General features: G+C 36.8%; 3 protein-coding genes and 1 long non-coding RNA gene across 5 annotated transcripts in view; 1 reads left to right on the top strand and 3 right to left on the bottom strand.

The window, feature by feature from the left end:
- Nucleotides 1-6488, bottom strand: part of LOC121248204 (auxin transport protein BIG) — a 38518-nt gene extending 32030 nt beyond the window's left edge. Inside the window, 2 exon segments of the mRNA XM_041146595.1 lie at nt 5624-5730; nt 6115-6488. Of these exon segments, the coding sequence (XP_041002529.1) occupies nt 5624-5730; nt 6115-6382 (375 nt within the window). The 5' untranslated portion in view covers nt 6383-6488.
- LOC121248206 lies at nt 955-5617 on the bottom strand. Its single transcript, XR_005937408.1, has 2 exons — nt 3379-5617; nt 955-1706 (listed from the first exon to the last, which is right to left on the bottom strand). It is a non-coding gene; the product is annotated as an uncharacterized LOC121248206 (long non-coding RNA).
- Nucleotides 6489-16029: 9541 nt separating the features above from the next.
- On the top strand, nt 16030-18413 carry LOC121248208 (transcription factor HHO5-like). The gene is made up of 5 exons (XM_041146599.1): nt 16030-16532; nt 16661-16884; nt 17001-17196; nt 17557-17633; nt 17939-18413. The coding sequence occupies exons 1-5, from the start codon at nt 16310-16312 to the stop codon at nt 17996-17998; spliced, it is 780 nt and encodes a 259-aa protein (XP_041002533.1). The 5' UTR covers nt 16030-16309; the 3' UTR covers nt 17999-18413.
- A 627-nt stretch (nt 18414-19040) lies between these two features.
- Nucleotides 19041-21357, bottom strand: LOC121248207 (vegetative cell wall protein gp1). 2 transcript variants are annotated; one of them, XM_041146598.1, is made up of 3 exons: nt 20445-20919; nt 19696-20339; nt 19041-19653 (listed from the first exon to the last, which is right to left on the bottom strand). In XM_041146598.1, the coding sequence occupies exons 1-3, from the start codon at nt 20602-20604 to the stop codon at nt 19297-19299; spliced, it is 1161 nt and encodes a 386-aa protein (XP_041002532.1). In that variant the 5' UTR covers nt 20605-20919; the 3' UTR covers nt 19041-19296. The 2 variants fall into 2 exon arrangements, with proteins under 2 accessions (XP_041002532.1, XP_041002531.1); XM_041146597.1 differs by having other exon boundaries at nt 19041-20339; nt 20445-21357.
- Between the last annotated feature and the right edge of the window lie 77 nt (nt 21358-21434).

Below are 21434 nucleotides of genomic sequence, written 5' to 3' on the forward strand. Positions count from 1 at the left end.
ACAATATATTTCACCAGTATGTTGAAAATGGTCATTGTGAAACAGAAATTAGGAAGATAACAGGCAACGGGAAAAAAAGTTGATAACAACAGCTAATCCCTCCCTCCTTCCCCCACCCCCTTCTCTTGCCCTCTCTCTCTCGTCATACGTTGTGTTATAGTAGACATCTGAGCATGAGTTAACAGGTGTTGTCAAAAAGGTTGCATCTTAGGTAGTCAGGCATCCACGACAAAGTTACGATCAAGTGAAAGATCAAATCTGACCAAGTAACCAACCAAGAAGATTAACGTGTATGGCTGTTGCATATCCATCTCCGGTTGCAGCTACTACCCTATCGCATGCAAATCAATTATGAATTCTATTCAATATCCTTGTAATAAATTAATCCGATCAATGTTTCTGTGGTCCAATACGTTACAAGTTTGATGAAAGCGTTTTTTGTCAAGTATGGGTTCTCGTCTGCCCAATATTTGAATCATATAATGTTGACTGTCCCTTTTTGGAATGAACAAGAATGAGTTTGAACCATTCAATATGCAGTTACATTCCCAACAATGTATAGGATTTACCATGCATGGGAGGCATCAGTGGTGAATTCTTGGCAGCTTTCCGACGACACTAGACAATGGAACATCATCTTTGCTCAATCAATGAACAATTGGAAAGCTGAGATGTTTTTATCATTCTTTAACCTCTAGTATTCTATTTAAGGACGAGAGGTAGCATTGAGGATAGGATCTCATCACGCACAAGGCAAGTTTGAGAAGTGCCTTAATGCTACCTTTAATGCCCTAATCCACAAGACAATTGGGGTTATGGATGTTAGGGGTTTTCATCCTATACTTTTATTAGATGGTGTGTATTAAATCATCTCCAAAAGTCTAGCCAAAAGGTATAAATATTTCGTACCTTTAGGATGTGTGAGTCATGCCCTAAAAGGTGGACTTCTTTTTATTTTTTTATAAGTAAAAATTTAATTCATCAAATGCAATAGGCAAACCTCATGTACACAGGATGTATACAAAAGAAACACCTAAATACATTCTAATACTAGGAAAACGAGGACAAAAACTCATGGATGGCCCCTCCATTAAGTACAATAGCTGAAAACCATCTAAACAAAAACACATGTAAAATTTCCAGAGTTCTTCTACATTGCGTTCCCTATTATTAAAACACCTGTCATTTCTTTCCAACCAAATGCACCACATAATGCACAAAGGAATCATCTTCCATGCAACTGCCACTTGAGAGCAAGTATGAAGTCTAGTCCAACATGAGAGTAAATCTACCACTGATTTTGGCATAACCCAGGTCAGTCCCAATTGTCTGAATATTCCCAATTGCTGCTGTCCATAAAAAAAAATGCAACCTTTGACGGAACATGAGCCTTCCAAATACTCTTCCAAGGAAAAAAAATGTAACGCTGATCGGACAACATCTTATAATATGATCTAACAAAGAACTTTTTAGACGTTGTATATCTCCAGTACATTTGATCCCTCTCATGTCATCTAATATCCACTGAATACAACAATCTGAAAAAATCAGGAACCTCCTCAATTTCCCAATCCTGGACAGGTCTGAAAAATCTAAGATCCCAATGCACCTCTCCATTAGAGTAACTCATCAAATCTGAGATTGAGGCCTGTTGATTAACAGCCAACCTGAAAACAACCGGAAAAGCTCTAAACAGTGCATTCTCACTACAAAACCAGAATCGAACTCTTGAGCCATCACCTACCTCAAATTTAACTTGTTTCACAAAATTATCAGTTTCTAATAAATTCCATAAACTCACCATATGTCCCCCTACTCTCCTTAGTGCACCAGCCCCCCCAATCACTCCCATACTTCCGAACAATCACCCCCCATCCACAATGCTTCCTCTTCCCTTTGATATCTCCACAACCACTTCCCCAACAATGCCTTATACACAAATTACGAACCCCCAAGCCTCCATCATCAATCGGAAGCAATCTTTCTTCCAACTTACTAAAGGAATCTTATTCTCCTCTCCCAAACCACCCCACAAAAATGCTCTAAACAACTTTTCAATACGATTAGCCACTCCAACTGGTAAAGGAAATAATGAAAGAAAATAAGTTGGGATATTAGAAAGAGTACTCTTTATAAGGGTGATTCTACCACCTTTTGATAAATACGACCTTTTTCACCCCACAAACCTTTTCTCAATCTTCTCAACCACCCCCATCCCAAATATACTTTGCCTTGAACGATGCCCCCAACGAGAGACCCAAATATTTCATGGGCAAATAAGCAACTCTACACCCCAATAATTTTGCCAAATTGTTAATATTATGCACATCTCCCACCGGAACCATCTCCGATTTACCCAAGTTCACCTTTAATCGGGAAACGGCTTCAAAACATAAGAAGACTACCCTCAAAGCTTGAATCTGTTTACCAACAGCATCACAAAAAATAAGAGTATCATTAGCAAAAAGCAAATGTGATATAGAAATGAAGCCATTATTAGTAGTTCCCACCGAGAAACCTGATAGAAAACCTCCTCCTACCACGGCCTCCACCATACAGCTCAGAACCTCCATAACAAGAGCAACTAAGGGCTCGTTTGTTTTCAGAGATGAGATGAGATGAGATTAAAGTTAAAAAGTTGAATAAAATATTGTTAGAATATATTTTTTAATATTATTTTTGTTTTGGGATTTGAAAAAGTTGAATTGTTTATTTTATTTTGTGTGGAGATTTGAAAAAGTTGTAATGATGAAGTGAGATGAGATGAGATGTTTCCTGAAAACAAACGAGGCCTAAAAGTGGAGATAACGGATCCCCCTGTCTCAATCCTTTAGAACTCTGAGGATAACCACATGGCTGCCCATTAACTAAAACCGAGAAGTCGAAATACAATATCTGACCCAACCACACCACTTGTCACCAAAACCACATCTTCTGAGCATGTAGAAGAGAAAATCTCAATTCATGTGATCATATGCCTTTTCCATGTCCAGCTTACCAAAAACTCCCGGAACACCTTCCCGCATCCGACTATCTAAACACTCATTGGCAATCAGCACAGAATCAATGATTTGTCGGCCTCCAACAAATGCATTTTGGGGCTTAGAAATAATCTTATCCATCACCTTGCTCATTCGATTTGCCAAAGCCTTTGAAATTATCTTTATAAATCTCACTTACCAAACTAATGGGACGGAAATCCTTCAACTCCGAAGCGCCCACTCTCTTAGGGATTAGAGCAATAAATGTGGCATTCATTGACTTCTCAAACTTTTGATAATCATAAAACTCTTGTAGAACCTGCATCACCTCTCTCACAATCTCCAAACAATCTTGAAAACCCATCCGGGCCAGGAGCTTTGTCTCTTCTCATCCCACATACCACCCGATGCACCTCAAACTCTTCAAACGGCCTCTCTAACCAGCTTGCTGTAAAAGAATCCACAACCTCAAAATTCAAGCCATCAATTTTAGGTCTCCAATCCGTCGTCTCAGTTAGGAGAGCACTATAAAACTGCACAACATGATCTTGTATCTCATCAGGTGTAGAGAGCACATTATTATCAGCTTTAATCACCTCAATGGCATTGTTACGCCTATGAGAGTTAGCCATTTTATGAAAGAAACTGGTGCACTTATCCCCCTCTTTAAGCCATAGAACTCTCAATTTCTACCTCCAAGATATTTCTTCCATCAAAAGTACCCTCTCAAGTTCTAACACCACTTCTTTCTTTCTTAACAAAGACTCCTCACTTTCCCCCTCAACCTCCAAGGCTTGTAGCTCCTCCCAACGAGATTTTTTCTGCTGCTCTACATTCCCAAATACTTCCCTGTTCCACTTCTTCAAATCCGCCTTCAAAGCTTTGAGCTTACTTGCCAGAATAAAGCTAGGAGTCCCCACAAAATGATAAGAATGCCACCAGCTTCTCACCTTTTCTACAAAACCCTCAACTTCAAGCCACATATTCTCAAACTTAAAATAAAGTCTACCCTAATGAATACCCCCACAATCAAGTACAATGGGAAAGTGATCAGAACAAACCCTTGGCAATCTTTTTTGACATAACTCCGGATAATGAGTCTCCCAAGAAGGAGAGACTAACAGGTGGTTTGTAAAATCCCCTTAGTTGCCATAGCAATCTAGATGTTTGGAGGATGGTTTCTTTGTGTTTAACGTGGTATATTTGGGGTAACTTAATGCTCAAACCTTTGAATATTGTTAGAGGGCAATGTTAGAATTAAAGGCCATTATGTTCAATTCTCTTTATGCTTAGATGGCAGCGTACAATAGCTTAAATTCCTTTAGCTTTCTAGACTTCGTTGGCTTGTGTTCTTTTTCTTCATCCTTCTAGTTGGGTATTTCCTATTGTATATTTTAGATATGCTTGGTTTGCACCCCTTTATGCATTATGTCTACACATCAAGTCATAATTGTTCTAGTATTACTTCTACTTGGATTTCCTTCACCTCTCAAGGTAGTTACTCCTTTTTACTCCTCATGATAGACCTTGTGTTAGTAGGTTGTGCCCCTATGTGACTTTAATAAACAATTAAGCAAGTTTGGCTCTTCTGGTATAGTTTTGACATTTTGATATAAATACCTATCAAAAAATTTATAAATTAAAAAAAAAAAACCATAAATGTTCAACTTCTAATGCTTGTTACTAAAACGCCAACAGGCAAACTACCAGGTTAAACAAGCTTAACAACTTTTCTTCTATTATATGATACCAGCATGTGATTAATAGAGGGAAAAAAAGAAGGCTGAGAACAGTTTCACTAGTGACATCTCAAAAGTCCCACGCCATGAAGTATCAGTGGTATATACCCCTGCATGTGACCAAAAATAACACTGCAGAAAATAGGATCTGTATAGTACTAATAAGTAATGCAATGTGCGAATTCTTCAGGATAAATCCATGTGAAACAACAAGGTTGTTTTGTTTTTTCACATATGCAGCAGCAAAGAAAATGAAAATGCATGAACAGAAAATATGCATGATAATCCAGAAAACCACAACCAGCAGAGTATGTAATAACAGCAAAACAGCAAAATAGTCATCAAATTACCGAGCAACTCCCTAATACATACATTGTAGACAATAGCTGAATTCATAGCAGTGTTCGTAAGAGAGTAATACGACCCTTTATTAACATGAAAGGATTGACATCTCTAATGAAATAATCCATTTCCTTAACATGCAAAATCGAACTACCGTAACTAAAGCCGCCGCCACCAGTTGGAGTAGAGTATGTACTAACAACAAAACAGTAACACAACCCTCAAAGTACTGAATAATTCCATAATACGTACCCTAAAGACAATGGCTGAATGCATGGCAGTGTTCATAAGAGTGTAATACAGCCTTTTAAATAAACAATAAAGGATTCACATCACTTATGAATTAATCCATGTCCTTAAAACAAAAACATTAAGCTACAATAACTAAAGTAATTATTACATTTTTTCTAAGCTAAAGCAATTACTAAAAACCTTATTACACCAACTTAAACAACCTTGTGAAACAAAGCCTACACTAGAAATTTTAGAATGAATGGATATGTAAGCAAACAAAACTTATAAGATCACCCTCACGTGAATTGCCAAAGAGGCCACACAAACCTGAATACTTAAATCATCGCCATTGAATTCTGATTTTTCCAAACAAGATACAGCAAACTCCAGCGACTGTTGCACCACGGCAATGATTAATCCTTCCGCTTGCTCCACTATTCAATTCAATTGCAACGGACAAAACATAAAATTAAAAGAAGCAAAAAATACTTTCAACAGCTTCATATCAATTACTTTGAATCAAAAAAGTAGTAGTTCCGCCTTTACTGGCGTAAGCATAACTCAGCAAATCAAAGCAAAATAAAAAAGAGAAACGAAGGAATATGATAAAAATTGCAAAGATAGAAAGGAACTTCTAATAATCCATCTGAACTTTTATCGTCTAAAGTAATTTTCTCACTTCCGGAATCATACACCGCTAACTGATCGCTCCGACAAGAAAGAAGTTTCCAGAAATGCTCACCAAATAAGAAGCTATTAGAACTAGAGCAAAACCGATACTCAAGAAACGAAACGAATATAAAAAAAGTGAAGCATACGTGACAGAGATCGAGAAGCGGAGGCGATCGCAGACGCAATCGCGCAAAGAGCTTGAATCTGCGACTGGTTCCAAGATTGGAGCCGCAACCGGGCGTCGGTTCCTGCCTCGACGCCGCATTTAATGAGCAAGTAGAACTTCTCGAGCGCTGGTCTGATCGAGTCCTCGGACCGAAGCTTGTGGAGAAGATCGGCAGGGGAGAGGGGCTTGGAGCCGGAGAAGAGAGCGTCTGCGAGGTTGGCGAAGAGAAGACTCTCGTTGTCCGCCATGAGGAGCCAGACGATCGAGAGTGAGACTAGTGCATGCGAAATTGAATTAAATGGTGTGGTGTTGTGTTGGGGAGGGGGGGGGAGGGTGTGGAAGTGAGGGTTTATCGAAGATGGAAGAAAGATGAGTCTGAGCCCCGGAGGCGGTTGTAGAGAATTTTATGCATTGGCCTAGACTTTAAAAAAAAAAAAAAAGTGGGTTTTGCTTTTCTTGCAAGAAAGAAAAATTCGAAAGCTAAAGTGATTCCTTTTTTTTATTATTATTTTTAGTATTTACTTTTGAAAAAAAATAAAACCCTCACGTAGGACGTAGGAGTCATGGACAACCTACGGCCCCCAAATGGTCGGTCGAGGAGTATTTTTTTTCCTTTTCTTCTGGTGAATAAATTATAAAAAATGAACACTTTAAACATTTTCTTGACTTTCAAGTCGATAAAATTGTTTTCATTCATGAATTAAATTAAAGGATAAAATATCAGTTTTTTTTTTATAATTTGGAATACAACGTAATTGTATTTCTTTCTATCTTTACATACGTAAATATTGTGGATTAAAGAGATTTATGTCTCATTTATTTACACAAATTATCTCATCTCATCTCATATCATTTCATCATTATAATTTTTTTAAATTTTTATATAATATATTATGAACAATTTAACTTTTTTAAATTTTAAAATAAAAATTATATTATAACGATATATATTTTATTCAATTTCCAGTTCATCTCATTTGTATAAGTAAATGAGACATATATCTCGTTTAAATTTAAATATGAGTTGAGATAGTTTTAGATAAATTGAATAAAATATTATTATAATATTATTTTTAATATCATTATTATTTTAAAATTTAAAAAAAAATAAATTATTTTTTATATTTTATATAAAAATTTAAAAAAATATATAATGTTGTGATAAAATGAGTTTATAATAAATCTCTTTGTATCCTTATCATCACTTAGACGTGTCAATGTCATCGACTCATTGGCATCCGAGCACACGGCAAGTATTTTCTAGGATGGAATAATTATCTTCCAAATTCGATCCCTAGCTAGTTAACTAGTGATTTTTTCTTCTGTCCAGTTAAAATAATTCTCATTTTTTGTTCATTCCCACGTCGATCCAAAAGGAAACTGGGGTCTCGAGCAGGAGAAATGTGCATGATCACGATGGCAAGAAATTATAACGAGCAGCTCAAGTTTTTAATAACAAAGCCGCTTCTAAGCGATTCGTCTGTTTTTCAAAGAATAATAGCCCTCCAATAGTAGGGCGGCACCTCAGAAATTAGACCATAATCAGGCTAGACTCATGCGCACAGGATTGAATTGCAAAACACAGCAAAATAGTTCACTTCATTTACTCACAACTTGAATCACTGTATAGAGCCCAAATCTGACCAAATCTGAAACATAAACCCAGATTGCCCTGCCTCTCGAGAAACTGCTACTATCTTGTTCCCTTCCATAAACAGCAATGCTGCCCCCATCTAGCAGCACAACAACTCCAGACGAAAACAAATGTGTCGAGATCACCCCGTACTATCGAGACCGAAACCGAACCCACAACCTAAATCTCAGCCCTACACCACCGAGACCAGCCATTGCATTTGAGTGGTTCCCGCCGCACAGTCCGCCACGAAACACCTCATCCTCACTACCAACAACCAATGGCACCAGAACCAATCGGAAAACCACCTAGTTACTCCAGTCCATAGCCACCAGTTGCACCTCCGCAGCCACTTCTCCTCCATGTTTTCAACCCACACGGCAACCCAATGACGGCAATAACTTTCATCCGTTTAACAATGCCACAGATGCTCTTCTAACAATCACCCGTCCAATAAGCAAACTGAAACCCACTTCCTCCTCCGCAGCACAACCCAACCACTGCCGGTGCACCACCGCTGTAAACCAAAAGAAAAAGCCCATGTTTTACTATACCTGAAATAGAGTAATACCCACCACCACCACCACCACCAGCATCCGCCGGCAGCATCCGCTACCATCAGTCCACCACCTTAAGGCTACAAAAACAAATGCTTACTCAATCAAAAAAGTAAGGAGAAAAAAAAAAAAAAAAAAAAAAAAAAAAAAAAAAAAAAAACGATGTTGACTCTAGAAGAGACAGATGAAGCCGGAGGGTCCAACGAAATCAAGCAGGTAAAGGTCGTCGATTTCATGGAGAGGAAGTTGTGATGGTGTGATGGGATTGTATACAGTGTTGGGAAAGAAGAGGACCGGAAGAGACGCGGCGGAGAAGTAAATCGATTTTCCTCCATGCCACTGTCTGGGTCGAGCTCCGTCGAGGGGTCGAGTTGCCGACGAGATGAGTGTGGGTCGAGATTCGAGTTCCGTCGTGGGGTCGAGTTACCTCCAGGGTGAGTGTGGGGGTTGTTGAGATCGTTTGGGAATGGGATTGAGGGAATGGAGGGGAAGATGAAGAAGTGAAGGACGGTTGTATGGGGTCTCATCAGGTGTAGGCAAATCCAAACTAAGTAAAATAAAATGCATACGTGGCGCCCAATTATTGGAGGGTTGTTTATTAAAGAAGAGCAGATTGACCGGTCTGCAGGTATCCTCTTTTAATAAAGAAACGCAAGCACGGTAAATTTCACATGCGGGTGAGATGACAACAGAGCGTTTCCTCAATAGGCAAATAATATTGTTTCAAACAAAATAAATAAATAAATAATATGAGAAATTATATTTACAGTCATAAAATAAGTAAATATTACACTTTTTTAAAAAAATATGATTAAGTGTGAGATCCACATAAAAAAAAATAATTTTTTAACGATGGATCTCACTCTTTTTCAAAATGAGTATACGGCACTTGCACAACTCATAACTATTATCTAGCATTACTTTCCATCAAAAATTAATTTTGTACTACATTGCGTTAGAATATAAATTAAATGGTATAATTTATTTCAAATTTAAATCCGTATGTGTTGATTCTTACAATAACATTTTCATGCCGAGTTTTGAAAAACCATCAAAAGATACCTATCTAAATGAACACTCATACACAAATTACTCATATTGTTTAAGCCTTTTTTCTCCCGTTTTCTCTCTCGCCTCCATAACTAATCGCCGCCTCCAGGAGTTTGCTCCGTTCGCTAGGGGAGGAGGGTTGAAGCTTTGGCTTCACCCACCTCTCTCCCTTGCCAGCTTTAGTCACTGTATAGGTTTTTCTTTCCCTAACTTTTTTGTTAGCTTTTCACCGGTTGCACCAAAACTAGGCGATCTGCTACTTTCCGACGAGCAAAGTCTGGCACGCGCCCCGCCATCAGCCTCCCCAGGCGTCGATCTTCAAGACGGTAGAAGAAATATGCCCATTCGAGTGGCGCGTAAACCTCACTTGCGGTCTATATCTTGTGCGAGTTTCACGTGCCACCACACCTGCGGAAGCTTTCTGCCGCCACGCAAGACACCATCAGGATCAGAGGCGTCGGATCTTGCTGGTTGGTCTTTTCAACCCTCTCCAGGTGTGGCGCGTGTACTGCACGCGCCGCCACAACTAGTGGTGGCCCCTCACCGTCGATTCGTCTTAGTTTTTTGTTGCCACACTATGTTTCAACTTTCCCTAACCGAATATCAAGTAAAAGTGGATGTGACGGTTTCTTCCAGTCAGTCCAGACTAACACGTTGTAGCACACCCCTTTGTACTGTAGCTTCTAGCTGCAGGTTAATAGTCTGTTCATCAGACTATTCAAAAATCGTCTTCAAGCGGTCTCCCCTTATGGGAATTGGGTGGGAGTCAATTTTTTGGTTCCGATCACATTTTTGTTTTCTTACTTTTGTGTTGTAATGTGTGTTGGCTTTGAGAAGATTGTAAGAGACTCACACACCACTGAACTTGTGTCTTGTATCTATTAGTTTATCTATAAAAACTTACTTGCCGAGGGAGAAAAAAAAAAAAAAAACACTCATACACTCTATTAGGAGAGAATCTCATTTAATTGTAGACTACCATAGATATTGACACGAGAGAGTTCAGCTTGATATATTAATAAACACATGAAGAATTTTCCTGCATGTAAACAATATATATATATATAGAGAGAGAGAGATATATATCAACAATATGTAAAGGATCGGAATATGGAAGAGCAGTACCAAATCAAATGCTAGAATTAATTAACTCAAATGAAGAATAAGATCAGTAATATTTCTCAAAATCTTGAGCACGTACGCGCGTCAATAAATTGAAGCAGAGAGAAAAAAAATGAGCATCCGATCGAGATAGAAATAAATCTGTAAGGGAAAATCGAACTCTTTATCAAGAGATGGAAGATGAATAGGCGAACACAACAATGCCATGCGTACAGATCAACATGTATTTATTCAAAGTTCTTTTACGACGGCATGCAGTCACATTTTCGTCGCAATTGAGTCATTTACCTACCTTCTTATATATAAAAGCGGGAATGCAAAAAGTAACAGTATTTTTTGTCTCATAATTTTTTCAATTTTGCCCATTCTCCAATATTCATCCGATGGGCTGTCATGAAAATGTCCATTTACAATATTAATGATAAATAAATAAAACTCTATCATGAAAAAATTCAAATAAAAAATAAGAATAATTAGGGAAATGAGAAATAAGAAAGCTTCTAATTATTCAAATTTCAAGTACAAACTAATAGTAGACCATGTGGTAGATATAATCAAAAGTGACATGTTCTCGAAGATAGCAAATTCACATAATTTATAGCCACCCCACATAGCCTTGCAATGAGAGAAAGAGAGAGAGAGAAAAAAAAAAACAAAAAAAACAAAACAACTCCACGAAGCTACCATAGTCTCCCTTGCCACCAACTATCATTGTTGAAATAAATCATTGAAGACACTAAGGAAAACATTGTTAGTGTAACTAAGAAAAAACTAAATTAATGAAGATCAACAAAACGACTTACAACAGTTAGTGTATAATTACATAATTAAGAAAAAGTGAAAATTTGTAGTATTTATGTTCAATATAATAGTTTATTACATTATTATATTAAAATAAATAAAAACAAAGCTTGTAGAATTTTTGCATTAGGCCTCAATTTTGATTAAGCCGACCCTGAGTGAAGGTGTTTTGGTTCTTTAAGTTTTTTATGCCTTATTTTTTGATTTTCTTTTTTGATTTTTAGCTTTCCTAGAAGGTGTATGCATGCTTTTTGTTATTACAAAATCACCCTTCAACCCCATGGCCTTCAGAATTTCATAGAAGCTTCTTAAAGAATAGTTTTTTTATAATTACGTTTGTGCCCTTAAGTGTACGTAGTAGGTCGTATGTTTTAACCCTGGGTCATTTACACGAGTTGTGCTTGAATTTTAAATGGGACTTGTGTTTTTAAATTAGGTTGGGCCTAGATGTACGTTCATAAAACCACTACGATTTAGTTTACTGGGGCTCTGTTAATTGAATAAACATTTGGCGTATTGATCTTTTTTTTTTTACAAAAAATATGCAAGGGATTTAAAATATATTTTAAAGTATAGTACTAAGCATTAAATTCATGATTAGCCTATAGTATTATGGAGTCTGTTTAATTCTATTGTTTATTTTTTCAAATTTTTTATAAAATTATTATGTTATACCTTAAATAAAAAATCAATGAATATGTTATGAACTTTAAATAATATTACTATCTATTAATCTTAGTATAATCAAATATTTATTAGATTATTTTTATGGTATGCTTTTAATTAATTAGAATACCACGAAGCGCTTTCTTGAAAAGTAACAAACTGTGTTTAGTGTTTCGTATAAATTTACAAACACTTTCTTATTTCCATGGTATGAATTTAGTGTTTCGTATAAATAACAAACTATGAAATGAAATTTTAGAAGCAGAGCTACAAGGAAAGCAATTTGCTTATCCACCAAACTTGTACGGACTTGTCACTTTATCCACTTTGATTAAGGATTAGGGGTGTTCATCCGGGTTCTAACCCGAGAACCCGGGTCTACCTGGATCGAGGCATGTGTTTCAAACTCGGGCCGGAACCCCAACCGGGTTGGTCCGGGTTAGACCTGGGCCGGAACCCAGGTGAATCCGAGTTTTGAAAAACTCAGATTCTGGATTCCGAGTTGGACCCAGATTTTTTTTTTTTCTTTCTAATTCCTGGCGCACACAACTTATATATAAGCCAAGGAACATCAAGAACATTCTCATAAGGCATTAATTTAGGAACTCCAGACCATTCCCCAACAAAACTTATAACGTCGAGCCTTTTCCACCCAAACACAACTTAAAATCATATTCAAGACATCAACTTATCAGACCAATAGTGTACGGGAAAACTCAATTCAGTAATTAGTTTCCTGCATCAATAGTGCACTATCATTTATTTTTTTACGAGTTTGCCAGATTCTTGTTAGCCAAAGCCTACATGCTCAAGCTCAAGTTCCCACGGAGAGATTTATAGAGACCCAAATCGGAATACAAAGAAAAGAACAAACCTTGGATGACGGCGACGACGATGGTGGAGTCACGAGGATGATGGGGTTTCTTCGATTGGCAGTTCGGCACTGAGGGAGGCTAGGGTTCCTTAACGAGAGAGAGAGAGAGAGAGAGACAGAGAGAGAGAGAGAGAGAGAGAGATGGCTGAAAGAGGCGGGGGGGTTTTTAACCCTTGTGTCAAAACGACGCCGTTTTGACGCTAGGTTTGATTTTTAAAAAAACCCGGGTACCGGATTTAAAATCTGAGTTCCAGCTTGTATATGAACCCGGAACCGGAACCCGATTTTTCGGGTTCCAGACAGGGCCAGGAAAAAATCCTGCCCAGATGAACAGTGCTATTAAGGATAACTCAACTTATCTCAAACCAATTATTGATGAAATTTAGGTCTTGTTTTGATAATAAATCGATCTCATTTTATCTTATCTAATCATTATAATTTTTTTAAATTTTTAAACAAAATATAATAAAATATGCCTTTTTATTTTTTAACCATGTACTATATGCAGGGGCATACGTGCCTTAAGCACGTAGCTTCTCACTAGTGTGTGTGTATATATATATATATATATACAAATGTTAATTTGTTAATTCCCCACAAGGCCTAATCTAGGCGTCACAGTTCAGTTAATTCTCAATTAGGAGTGTGTAATCGAATCCAGATGCTAAAATTTAAGTAGTTAATCAAGAAATAATCTAGATGAATAATTGAATTCAATCTAGATATCGAGATTGTAATTGAATATCCGGATTTTTTAACTTTTTTTTTTTTTTTTTTACTATAAACCTGGATTTCGGAATTGTAACCGGATTTAGTCCAAAACTTACTTTTGGCCCATGCATAAAGTTGACTGCCCTTTGGCCCTTGGCGTTACAACGGCCTTAAAAAGTTAAAATTCCTCGTACATCTCGTAAAGCTGAGAGCTTCTAATGCATGAAGGCCACGTGATCTCCTTATTCGATGCGTTGTAAACTCGTACCTCTTTATCTTGTCGTGGATCTCCCTAATGTTTTAGAGAATTCATTTCTACAGTGAATAAATTTAGAATTTACATAATATATATTTTTTATTAGTGTATTTTGTTTAAAAAAATATATAAAATTTACACTCTAAAATTATACATAGTATTACTTATTTTGTTAACTTTGTATAGTACTTTTCATTATATCTTTTGTGAGAAATGATTTGTATAAGTTCTAAATAAATAAATCATATGCAAGTACTTGTACAAAAATATAAAAGAATTATTTTTTATTAGTGAGACTCACTTTTTTACAAAAAAAACTTATATGAAGCCTATCTATTTGGAGCTTGTATCTTACATTACTCATCTTTTGTGCAGTCTTTATTTTTCATATAATTTGTATTTATTCTCGCCATATAAAATATTTCATGATAAAAAATTATAAATATATTTAGTTACAATACAAGGCATGATATAAATAAGAAAGAAATTATTTTTTTTAATCTTAATTAGCAATATTATTTTTTATCACGCCATTTTCAATTGTAAAAATAAACACCTAATGCATGAAACCGTTTTATTGGAAATGAGAGTCAAAATTTTCGAAGGGAAAGAGGGAGGGGTTGAAAAAAACTGACATAACAACGTGGCTTAATATTCCTGATCAAGAAAATAACCAGGACGGCCGTTTCGTTCATGCAATTAAGATCAGGAGGTACCTAACCACAGTGCATGCATGCATGGCACTTTCAATAATGATAAATTTAATTAAACGAAGTTACATATATATAAATATATACATATTATATTAATGCTTGGCTAGAAGAAATATTCTATTATCAAATTGGTATATAGATCACGTTTATGTGACATAATGGATTTTGAATAAAAATTTTAAAATTTGAACTATATTGATTATCAAATCTGACTATTTAAGTGGTGTGGATAATTATATGTTTCACACCTGCTCAACAATAAATGAACTCTTGGGTTTGAATAAAAATTAAAATTGAAGAACTAGGTGCTGTTTGTATAAGAAGTTTAATTGAAAGTTGAATGAAATATTATTAGAATATTATTTTTTAATATTATTATTGTTTTAAAATTTAAAAATTTTAGATTATTTATTATATTTTGTACGAGAATTTAAAAAAATTGTAATGATTAGATTAGATGAGATGAGATGAAACACTTTCACTATCCAAACGGGGCCTAGTCACACAATATTGGAGTTCAATTAAATTGGATCCTTTGAAGTTTGCTATTTTGCCGAATGAAAGTTATATACTAAAGTGGGTATTGTTAACGTTTGAGGATAGAAATTCTCTTTAATTTTTTTGTAGTCATGATCGTAGGAGCTATTTCATTATATAATGGCAATATATTTATAAAAAAAAATATATAGAGGATATGAGCATTGAATGAATCGGATTTTCTCAAATTAAGATGCACAAGGACATGAGTTGTAAAGCTGGAGTTTACCTAATTACCAAATTTATAAGGAATAAATGTTTGGCATGCATGGGTTCTGTTCTGCATGCAATTCATCATTAACTAGGGAAAATGGCTTCGGGGATTTACATCAATTTAAGAGTACTGGACGTACATGCATGATGATGATATCATCGGGACTGCATGGACTAGGCCGGGCACAATGGTACTGTATATTTAACAAAAATAAATTATATTTATAATTATAAAGTAAGTAAATTTCATATATTTATTTTTAAAAAGTTAGTAAATATCAAATTTATATAAAAATTAATTTTTTAATAATAAATTTTATTTTATTTTTAAAAGAAGTATGTGGTGTTTGTACCATATTATTATTTAATATTTTTTTTTCTAAAAATAATATTCTTGTTGAGGAAGAAAAAAAAAACTGAAAGGAAAAATAGCGGGCCCCAAGTTATTCAATAATTTCAGTTAAAGAAGAGAAGAAAAAGGACAAAAGGTCAAATAGACACCTAGCTAGCTTAGGTAAATTCACAGTACTGCACTTGCGTCAGTGTAATAGATACCATAGGATATGCAACTCCTCAAGTGTCAGGCCGAGTCAAAACTTTAAAGCAGTTACTTATATTTTCAGTTTTGGTGTGCAAAATGGATACGCGGCGCCTAGACTTTAAGGAGTACTGCTACTTTTTATGAATTATTTACCACCCTCTCTCTCTCTCTCTCTCTCTCTCTCTCTCTCTCTCTCTCTCTCTGCCTTTGATCTCTTGCTGACGCTCATTCTCTTTAATTTAATATTGTTTGTGTTAAGAAATTGGGAGTTGGGATTACCAAGTTGTCAAAATCTTAAAGAATGCACGCGAATCTCTCATATGCAATCTACCTTTTTCTTTCAGTATTGAATTCTGGATCCCCCCTTCCTTGTCTATATAAGCAGTCCCAGGCGTTTCTTCGTTGTGCATTAATCAGACTTTACTCTGCTGCGTGTGTGTGGACGAGAGAGAGAGAGAGAGAGAGAGGTCTTTCAGATAGGTCGATAGCTAAGATCAATAGATGGAAAGTGTGGGTGTGAATCCTCTAGAGCTTAGCCTGAGTCTGAAACCATCTTGCTTCCCCAAAACGATCACCAACTTGCTGAAAGATCTTAGGAATATGAATAATGTCTGGGAGAAACTTTCGGTTTTGGATGAGTCTCTACAGATGCACAAGGAAGAGCTGGCGAGGCTTGAGGCCTTTAAGCGTGAGCTTCCTCAGAGCGTTCTACTCCTTATGGAATGTGAGTCCAATTTTGTTCAAGAAAACGTTTGGCCATTTATGGGGGTAATTTTTTTTTTCCTTTTTATTTTGATGATTTGACGGCTCTCTTTTACTTTTGCTTGTTTTGTTTTTGGGTCATGTGCATAGCGATTGACATATTGGAGGAGGAAATCGAGAAGGTGAAGAATAAGGAATCTGAAGCTGAAAGAACTTTGATGGAGTTTCTTACTTTAAAAGACAGAAGAATCAACTTTGATGATCAGGAAGAACAAAGACAAGTCTTGGGAAGTAACGGAGTGGGAAAAGCCCAAGCAAGCTCTCCTGCTTTCCTTTCTAATCGTGACCACAGCCACCTAGATACCTCGACTCGGGTAATCTCCCAAAATGATAGGAAAAAAAAAAAATTGATACATGAATTTATTTTGAATCTGTTCGAGAGTTTGACCAAATTAACTCAGCTAGCTTATATTTATGACTTAATTTCCAGCCATGCAAATTTAATAGTGGCAAAGCAAGGGGAAAGGAGGCGATGAATGGATCAGGTATGTCATCTGTTCATCCCAAGACTAGAGTCCCAAAGCCATTCAAGCCAAAGCCTATATGGAAGACCAACAGGAGAACATGGACAGTGGAGCTGCATGCAAAGTTCGTGGAGGCTGTAAACTTCCTCGGAGGTCCCGAAGGTCAGCAATAAAAGAGTTTATATATACATACATACATACAATATACATATACATATATGTATGTATATGCAGGTTGAATTTATTTTGGGTGGAATTAATTTCAAGCGTTTTGACTATTGAATTTACATGAACATGGAAAATAATGCATAACACATGAGTAGGGTATGTTATTTAAGATCCTAGCCTCTTGCATGCATTTTTCATATACGTACTCAATACACGTGGATAGGTAATTAGCTAGTTTAGTTTTTTTTTTTTTTTTTTTGGGCTTTGGTAAAGCATGTATAGTTTTTCATATATCTGACCTTTTAAAGTATCTTCTGATCTATATCATTTCTTATGTACTTTTGTTTGGATCAGTGGCTACTCCAAAGCAAATTAGAGAAGTAATGCAGGTTGAAGGGCTGACCAATGATCACGTGAAAAGCCATCTGCAGGTTGACTTTGGATATCTGTTCTACATAATGCATGCATACCTTGCCATGATTTTTTTGAATGTTTTTATATTATATATACATATCACATATGTATTATTTGATATAAGAGTAAAATTTGGATCCATTGCCCTTTCTTTTTCCTTTTCTTTTTGTTCGAAAATGAATTTTCCAAACTTTTTAGATGAATACCTTTCCATCTTATAAACTAGACTGCGATTCATGCTCTCTTGCTAGCATTATTTCAAGCTTATCAACATTGCTGAATTAGAACTGAACATAATAATAATAACGTGTTTAAATTTCAGAAGTACAGACTGCACAACAAGATATTTCGATCGCAGGACTCTTCATCAACAAGTTGGTAGTTCTAATTCAGAACGCCTAGCACTCGCAGTCGAACCCTATACATATATATATATATATATGGCTTGATTTGGAACAATCGCAACACTAGAACTACTCAATCCAACTCGTTGAAAGGGCAGTGCCGTAGGGGAGATGACACAGCCCACAAATCTCGTATCGATTGGTCTGAAAAAGAAATAATAAAAGAATGCAGAAACACCCGAGGCGATGGACATGGAAACGGTATATATATAACCATGCATAGACAGCCATGAAAAAACTATGTTTGTGTATGTGATGGGATCTCACATCTAGCGGCGGTGCTTCGTGTTTTCCTCTTCTTCTAGCCTTTCTATTTTAATTTCTTCTCTTTCAAAACTAATGCCAATCTCCATGTTCGCAAGTAATGAAAGGTGAAAACAGGACTTTAAGCTCCAAGTCCAAACGTACATCAATATTTTTGCTGTCTCTAGCACAATGGTCTTTATTTCACAGGGCTGTAATAGGCCCATGGATTTTTCTCGTTTATTCCTTGGGGGTCGAGATAGATAGAAAGATAGCGGCTGGAGTAGAATAAGTGCGGAAGGAAAGGGAAATGATAATTATAGTTGTAAGTGCCGTATAGTTATTTTGAAAAAAAATAAATAAATACGAGATTTATATAAAAAGTTAATTTTTTAATAATAAATTTTACTATTTTTCAAAACGACTGTACGATACTTGTGTATTCTACAATTACGTATAGTATTACTCGGAATGAAAATGACACTCCAGTTAAGACCGGCCATGCAGGACTTGAGACCACCTCCAATACCCAATACCTCGTATTATAGAAGTACAATTCGGATGAAATAGACAAATACTTATTTTCGGGGTGTATTCCAATCATTTTCATGAAGCATATCTGTCGTTAGCTAATTAACTTGAAGGTAATGGTTTAAGACAACAAAGCTTTTTTTCTCCTTGAAACGAATCAAAGTAAAATCACAATGTCTATGTTGAAGAACATTTGAAATCAGTACTTCAACCATATGGATTTAAAAAGTGATAAAGCCTGTCAGATGACTAAAAACTTATCTTTATTCCAATAGTACAATAATTTAGTATCCCTCCCTAGTCACTAACATGAATAGCACACTACATGCATGGCTGAGAAGAAAAAACATATACATCTATATGATCGATACGTGCTGAACAAACGTCCTACTAAATTGTTCTGGCAGTGTCACAAACATATTATATTATTCTACATAAAAAGAAGTTTACCAATATGTGAAAGGTGTGATTTGAATACTTTTGATGGATAGATTGTGATTAGTCAAGGATGAGTTGGCCTTGAAGAAGAAGCAGCAGGAGGAATGCGAGGGGAAGGTGGGACTGGAGGGAATGGAATAAGTGGGGGGAAAGGGAACGGCAGAGATGGTGGAGGAGGTGGAGGTGATGATGGTGTAAAACCTGGTATTGGTGGAAAAGGAATCAATGGTGCTGGTGGAGATGGTGATGGAGTAAGACCTGGTATTGGTGGAAGAGGAATCACTGGTGCTGGTGGAGGTGGAGTAAAGCCTGGTATTGGTGGAATAGGAATCAATGGTGCTGGTGGAGGTTGAAATGGATTAGGGAGAAGTGGTGGTGGCTGGAATGGGTTGGGGATGAGAGGAGGTGGCTGGAATGGATTGGGGATAAGAGGAGGTGGCTGCAAAGGGTTTGGTGGAAAAAGTGGTGGAAAAAGTGGTGGAAAGAAGGAGTCCGGTTGAGCTGCCTTCTGATCCTGTGACTGAGTTGTCTTTAAGGACTCGGCAGGTTTTGATTTCGCAGTCTTTCCAGGAATAGGTGGCAATGGAAGTCCTGGAATAGGTGGTAATGGAAGTCCTGGAAGAGGAGGGAGTTGTGGCAATGGTGGAAGCTCGGGCAGTCTAGGAAGAGGGGGAAGATAGTTACGACCTGTGGGGGGAAGATCTGGGACTGTTGGGTCTTGAATTGGAGGTGTAAATGCTAAGCCATCAGTTGGAGGAAGTGAGACTTTCTTGCTACTGAGCTCCTTGGAATTTTGAATGCTTGGTTTTTGGTTACACAGGTTTGGCTGATTTAGAGGCTTGAAGGTGAAAAACCCAGCAGAGAATATGTGAGTCCCTTGGTTTCTAGACTTGAGATGGAGCGAAGATGATGTTGCTGTTGAGGCCACAGCACAGTGCGGCTCGCTGCTGCTGACCAATTTAACAGCACATCCTTCAATTCTTTCGACATGTTTGCTTACTGAGAATGGCAAATGGACTTTGAATTCTCCATTCTTATCTGTTTTCACTTCTTTCCGAAAACTTGGTTTTGAAGTCCCAGGTTTGCATTCCACAGCAACAGATGCACCTGTATACAATTTATGGGATCATTTATTTTGCCACCAAAGTGAAACAGAACCGCCAAGAAAGAATTGCATTATAGAAAGCATTTAATCAAGTTATTGAAATGAACCTGAAATGAAGTGGCTGGTCTTTGAGAAATCCTCTTGGAAACATGTGTCACAGTAGACAGTCCCAACAACAATTGCAGATGGGAGCTTCTTCTCATGCCTAGCCTCTGAAGGACTATTAAATGCTATAGTGAGAAAGAGTACTACTAAAAACCAAGACATTATATGTCTCAGCTTCTAATTACCCTCAAGAAACTCTATGGACAGTGAGAAAGGAGCTACGAGTTGGGTTTAATATAAGAAATGCTGAGACCTATTGCAAATATACTCTCTGTGAATTGGATTATTTGTTTTCTTCTAGCGGTCAGCTTGTGGTATAATTTCAGCTCATCAATTCTTATAACCTGACCCACAAAGCCTCTTTATGTCATTCATGCAAAAACCAGCCAACTGCAACTAGAGGCAGTAATAAATGTTCAATTCCTATCACCAAACAGCTCAAAAAGAAGAAAACTAGAAGATGTGATCGAGATGCCGATAAAGTGAGCTATGCCCCCGGTTTCCTTTCCTGGTTCTTGTTCACTACATTTATTGAGTTTGTTCCTTTATTGTGGTAGAAATGCTAATAGGTATTGTTGGGGTCCATGTCGGTTCACGAGACGTGTAAAGTAGCCACAAACTTCATGCGTCCTCACAAAGTGACTGATGATAACAAATTCGTGGAAATGTGTGTTTGTTGGGATTGTGCCATGCATTCACATTGGAACTGCATGACGGGAGCCAGATGTCTCTTCTCCATGAAGTAAATCAAAGACACCTACACTAATTGAGAGTTGCACATGAGCAGCAGTACTATAGATGAGATTGATCATGTGATCATGTGAATAAGCTCGAGCCTTTTACCTGTAATAAGCTGACGAACTGTTTATTCCAATTCCCACTTAACAACTACTTTAGCATTGAACCCAAGGCTTCGTGATGAATGAATGTTAAGTGATTGAGGGGTTATATATACTGGTTACACGAGATAATACCTCGTTGCTTTTGTCCAG

The sequence above is a fragment of the Juglans microcarpa x Juglans regia genome, chromosome 2D (assembly GCF_004785595.1).
Source record: "Juglans microcarpa x Juglans regia isolate MS1-56 chromosome 2D, Jm3101_v1.0, whole genome shotgun sequence".
Classification (NCBI taxonomy): Eukaryota; Viridiplantae; Streptophyta; class Magnoliopsida; order Fagales; family Juglandaceae; genus Juglans; species Juglans microcarpa x Juglans regia.